The 6,072-nt window shown below is 38.1% G+C and overlaps 1 protein-coding gene across 4 annotated transcripts in view; it reads right to left on the reverse strand.

Annotated features, from left to right (window-relative positions):
- Positions 1-2,216, reverse strand: part of LOC122983737 (chloride channel protein 2-like) — a 162,579-nt gene extending 160,363 nt beyond the window's left edge. For all 4 annotated transcript variants that reach the window (XM_044353788.1, XM_044353791.1, XM_044353789.1 and 1 more), the window contains exon 1: positions 1,943-2,216. In XM_044353788.1, coding sequence (XP_044209723.1) covers positions 1,943-1,993 — 51 coding nt within the window. In that variant the 5' untranslated portion in view covers positions 1,994-2,216. The remainder of the gene's footprint in view (positions 1-1,942) is intronic.
- Between the last annotated feature and the right edge of the window lie 3,856 nt (positions 2,217-6,072).

Here is a 6,072-nt window from a genome sequence, read left to right on the forward strand (position 1 = left end):
TTCACTTCACTGAATCAAAATTCACCACAGTGTGCAATCATTGGTTTCTTCTGCAACACTGTTATCTCCCAACTCACACAATTCATTGCTAAATATTAATTTACAAGTCCTTACAGAGATCCCAAGGACAATGAGCCCTGATCTGTATCTGTTTGAGGACCCGTGACATGAAAATGTTTGAGAGCCCCCTGCTGTACAAAAAAACATCTAATATCAAACCATTCACTCACTGATTCATCTTCTAAACCAGACCGTCTATGAATCTCTGCTCATTATGTAAGCTAAAAAGGAAAGAGCCTTAGGTAATGGTTGTGAGGCCTACAGTAAGTAATTTATAACCTCATAAGCTATCACTGTTCACACATGTGTTGGAAGGCTGGTGTAGCTTTAGGCACCTGCACACCTGTCAGTCACATCTTACAACACGTTACGCTCAGACATGTACGCAGCAGCTTTTCTCAGCAACCAAGCTGTTGAACAACAATGAATTGATCTACTGTTGGATGGTAGTGGCTGATATCATCGCAGCCTACACACAGTGAGATCCTGACACGTACAGTGACCCCACTACTGCTGTAGTGTTTGTGTGAGGCGAACATGCTGCTCTTGCATATATAGGTATTTCATTTAAAGAGGCAGAAAGGCAAAATATTTGCCAAATCTTGGTTCTGGACAGATCATTAAGGATAATTCTGTCCAAAAATCTGTCAAAGGAGACATAATGTGCTTGTATGCAAACATACACATTGTGCAGAACATGACTTCTGGCCTTTCACCACTCAGTAGGAGCCTGTTGTCAGTCCAGCTTAGGGCAAAATCAAACATCACAATATTTTTGATCAAATACCTCAATATCGATATTGTGACAATATTGTAGGGATGGTGCTTTCACAAAATATTTACACAATGAGATTTTTAATAAATAATCAGCAGTAATGTGGTTAAATGATTAAGTGGGTAAAGGCCAATGATAGAACAGCTAGAACAGTCTGGCAAGTTCAGAGAATTACTTTACTGTAATGCAGCCTTTACAACCATGAGAAGATAACACTTATGTCATATCACCATATTACAACATCCCAATTCTAAGAAGATATCTAATTTCATATCATAATATCATTAGAATATTGATATATTGCCCAGCTCTGGTTTGGCTAATATACAAAACAGCAAGCAGTACTCAATTTCATAAAATTTCAACTTTCAACAACCAAGATTGTGTGTAGAACAGGCGGATAAATATCTGCTTTATGAACTGACTTGTATGCAGAAATTATCAGTGCATTTTTAAAATTCACAAGAAATCTGAAGTCATGTTCTAAAATGTCTCTTTGACAGTGTTTTTTTTTTTTTTTTTTACAATGGAGTTTGGACAAAATCTATACATACATAAGACCTGTGCAGGAAATGCCAAATCCAGATGTTTAGCCTTTACTATCTGCACTGTTAAGCTAGCAGCATAGCAGGCTGTATAGAAAGTCAACATGTGGTGTTACACAGTTTAGATGTTTACTTATGTCACCTCACAAGTTTACAAATGCCCAATTAGCGGCTTCAGATACCACAAACCTCGTACACTTTCACAGGAGGTCGAACTTCCTTTAAAATCTGACTATTTAAAGTTGAGCAGTGATTACCAGCCAGTACACACACTCCAGTAGAAATATCCAGAATCACACAGACACGCTGTTTAATTCGGCATACACACATTACACCAAACCACATTCATTTCAATGAAATTACAACTTTTCACAACTATTTGTTCACACTGCTGGCTATCATGTAGCTAATACCAGCTGTGAACGTCCCGTCAGCAACACAGGCAGCGTTAAATTGAGAGGTTTGTGAGTGGAGTCTGGTTTGCTACTGCCCGCCAGAGGACTGTACGTACTGTGTGACCAGTGAACAAAGTTCAGCGTGGCAACAAACAGGTCAAACTTACCAGAGTTTGTTCATACTGCAGCGCCCGCTGGTCGGACCCGTCCCCTGCCATGGCTCTGCTGTCTGCAGCGTTACCCGGCCGGCGACTTGATGAAATGTTTGAGCTTGGAAGTGAGAGGAAACCGACGTCGATATCTCTCTATGTGAGTAGTGATTAAAGCATTGGGCTGACTTTAGTTTCTGTGTGGGAGTTCACAAAGGGAACTCCAGCTACAGAATGCGTCCCGGTTACAGTAAGTTCCTTCATTTTATAGCCTCAAGTCTCCAGTCAGATACACACTGTGAGGCGGGACTTATCGACCCTCCCATCTGAAGCAGTGTCAGTCGGACCTGGATGAATGACGCTCATTGGACTGTTTAAAGACTGTCAAAAACACATTTCCTCACATTTTAGAGTCATGGAAATGTTTTGACATTTTATACCTATAGATAAAAGGTGAACATAAGGCAAAAGTAACTATTCATAGAACATTTCAGGTAACTTACCTGAGTTCAGGTGGATTGTTCCTCCACAACATCCTGGGATGTTGATGATTAACTATTTAAAGCCTTCTTTTTTAGAGCGAATGGTTGTAAGCTATTTATATGACAATGTCTGGACTATTGTCTTAGCGTTAATCAGTGTTTTTGATTTAAAAACAAACAAACAAACAAAAAGTCCCCATACAAGCACTAAATTCATTATAAGTTATATTATATGAATTATTGTCAAATGAAACCCACTGTGGACGGCCCATACTGTAACTCTTCTGCACCCTAAACATGTTAATTTAAAGACAATAAGATAAGATGCAAACATAGATACAGACATGCATACATAGTAGAGCTAGACTGTTAAATAGTTAGAATAGTTTTAAACTATTGAATAGTTTTTTATTGAGAAGTTTATTTTTTAATTGTAAAATGCCCTGTTCAGTATATATCAGTGTCACAATTCTTTATAAAGGGAAAAAAATAAGCAATTTTTTTTATTTATTTATTCTTTTATGGCACAAAAATGATTTTAAATTAGCCAATATATCATTATCCGATTTTTTAAAGACTTTGATTTACTTCTTTTGCTTCTGTGAATATGTTTTTTGTGTCTTTATAAAAGGCAAAATCAATAAAATATTAGTCATAAAAACACCCAAATATCAGTATCAGCCTCAAAAATCTCCTTAACAACATTGCTCAATAGTGTCACTAGTGGTCAAAAACTCCACAGGGTACTTTTAAAGGGGACATATCATACTTTTTGGGATATTCTGTTATTTTTTAGCTGTTATGATGTCTGATGTCTATGTCAAACATTGTCAAAGTTGCAAAACTTGAGGTGAATATATGTAAAGTGCTCCCTGCAGTTGGCTCCAGCCTTCTCTGAACCAAGGATGTATTATAAGAACTGGATACTGGATTCAAACATGGCACATATTCAGTTGAATGAAAATTGCTTGCCTGGCACATGAATATGTACAGTAGTGTTGACTTTACATTGTGATGACGTCACAGATTTTAAAATTGCTTTTCTAGACTCGAGGAAAGTTTTACAAGTACAAAACCTTCATGGATAAAAAATTCATAATACAAAGAGTAATAATTTAACTTATTTGGAGTTCGAGGTGTCTTGTCAACAATTTTACACACGTCTCTTTTATAATGGTTGTCTTCTGGGAAAATGCTTTTTGGGCTTTTTGGGCTTTTCACTTTTCGCTCCAATACTGAGTAGCCACTGTGAAAAATTGGCAGCAAGCCTGCGCAGTGGCACTGTATCCAATTTTCTTAATACATTCATGCTCTGAACACTTAGTTTCCAGTGTTACCTCTACTTCCTCCTCATGATGACATCACATTGTTCACACATGCTCACAAACAACCATCTACTTCATAGCCTTTGTTGATAAGGTTGTTCCATGGGTCGTGTTTTTTGTGACTTAATGACTGAAAATTACATACAATTTGCATCAAGACCTTCTATCATTCTTACATGACTGTTCATATCAATGTTTTTATTCTTCTTATGATGATGGTGTCTTGACACATGTGAATGTGTTTAGATGATTGTGATGTCATTTGCCTCATTTCCTTCCTGTGGGTTTTTGCCTGAGGTAAAAACCGCAAATAAAGTAAAGGGAGTTCTGAGTCAGTGTGCAGATGCTCCTCGTATCTTTTTCATGTTGTCCACATATTTCGAATCACATTCAGGCTAAAACATGTTGAAAAATGTATTTGAGAAGTTTCCATTTCGAGTAAAGAATGAAAACTAGAAGAAAGAGAGGGCTCCTCGGGAGGCGGGCCTTAAAGAGACAGGAACTAAAACGGCCTGTTTCAGACAGAGACTGAACTGAGGTGCTGCATAAAGGGTCAGTATAATATAGATAAGGAGGTTTTTTTTAACCGTAAATCATGCAGAGGTATTCCAGCAGAGCCCCAGATTATGAATATAGACTTGGAAATGTGCATGATATATCCCCTTTCAGACCCCTGGTGGTCCCCACATCTCACTTTGGGAGCTGCTGAGGTAAGTTACAAGGCACAGGGTGTTCCAAGGTTGTAACATTAAATAATCACTTTAATTACTAAATAAGTAAACATGCTGCCTATCACTCACAGATAACATGATACGTGTATCAATAAAATCAAAGTCTGAAACCTAGACCTTTAAATGACAACATCCTCTTTCCAAAAATGTTTTTTATTTAAGCATCAGAAACATAACGCCTGAATTTATCACCCCACTCTTTCAGTGATGTTTGAGTAAAACATATCTCATATCAGTTGTCTTCCATTTTGTAATACGACACATTCATTTGAATGCAGAGCCACATCTGAAACAAGACGCCTTGAAATAAAAGTCAGAAAACAACATTGACCTGAGGTGAATCCACAGTGGATCAGTGGGCAGAAAACTGCAGCTACACTGATCTATATAGCTTGAACCTTTTCCGATTTTTCTATGTTTAGACGTTAACAGTTCTCAAGATATTAAGTACTGCCCAGAGCAAAGTATATCCCTTCCTCAGGTCAAACGCATGCCTGATTTAATTTGTCTTCAGAAACTTGATACTGAGAAACTGAAGTGTTTGATGTTCTTTTGCAGCAATGTGAAACAAATACACAGAACTTATTCATAGCTGTCAGCAGGGAGTTCAACCTGAGATGGCCCTCTACAAAAAAACACACTTGAGCCCACAAAGATATTTTCCACTTAAACAGTATGTTTGTGTGCATTGGATAGAGTAGGTTAATCATTAGAACACCTCTCCTTTGTGTGAATCTCCTTTGAGATCGGCAGCCTTTGTAGTTTAAACCATCTTGTTGAACTGCTCTTCTCAAGGTTATACAAGGGCTCGCATTCTTGCAACTCATGATAGCTCTACTTCCTCACAATGGAAAATGACTGGAAGTATATAATAAGCAGAAACACCAATGATCAACGAATTCATCCATCCATTTCACAGCACTCATCTGAATCCGGGCCATGATGGCAACTGGCTAAAAAAAGTTTTTAAAAGATGTCTTCTCCCAAGCTACATCCTCCTCTTCTTGTTGGCGTTATCCCGAGGCATTCCCGAGATATACTGTATGATGCCTCCTACGTGTTTTCTACGTGTTTTCTCCCACTCAACATCCACAGAATACCTCCACAGGAAGGTGTCCATGCGGTATCTTGATCAAATGCCTAAAGCACTTCAAATGGTTCCCTTTAATGCGAAGAAGCAGCAGTTCAAATATCTGAATTCATCAGCCGGTTTTTAAGGGTGAGGCGAGACATTCTGCAAAAGAAAATCACATGTTTGTTTCTACAGTTAAATTTTGTCAGTCACTACCCAAAGCTTTGTGACCACAGGTGAGCTTTGGAGTGTGCATTGATTGGGCAACAAAAGCTTGCGCTCAAGGTGGAATTAAACTTCAGTGTCACGGTGTGTGACTGTCTAGCCGGAAGTGTCTCTAGTGTAGGAATCGATTTTTTTCATTTCACACACTGAGCGAGCCATTGCAAGGCCAAATGGATGTGTTGTACATTATCAGGCCATAAATATAGTAAAAAAAAATGTAAATGATATACCCCACTCATTCATTCTATTTGTGATGTAGAACGACAATGAAGAGTTACTGCCACGCAATCCAAAGTGATTATGAGTATATTTT

The sequence above is a fragment of the Thunnus albacares genome, chromosome 6, assembly GCF_914725855.1.
Source record: "Thunnus albacares chromosome 6, fThuAlb1.1, whole genome shotgun sequence".
NCBI lineage: Eukaryota > Metazoa > Chordata > Actinopteri > Scombriformes > Scombridae > Thunnus > Thunnus albacares.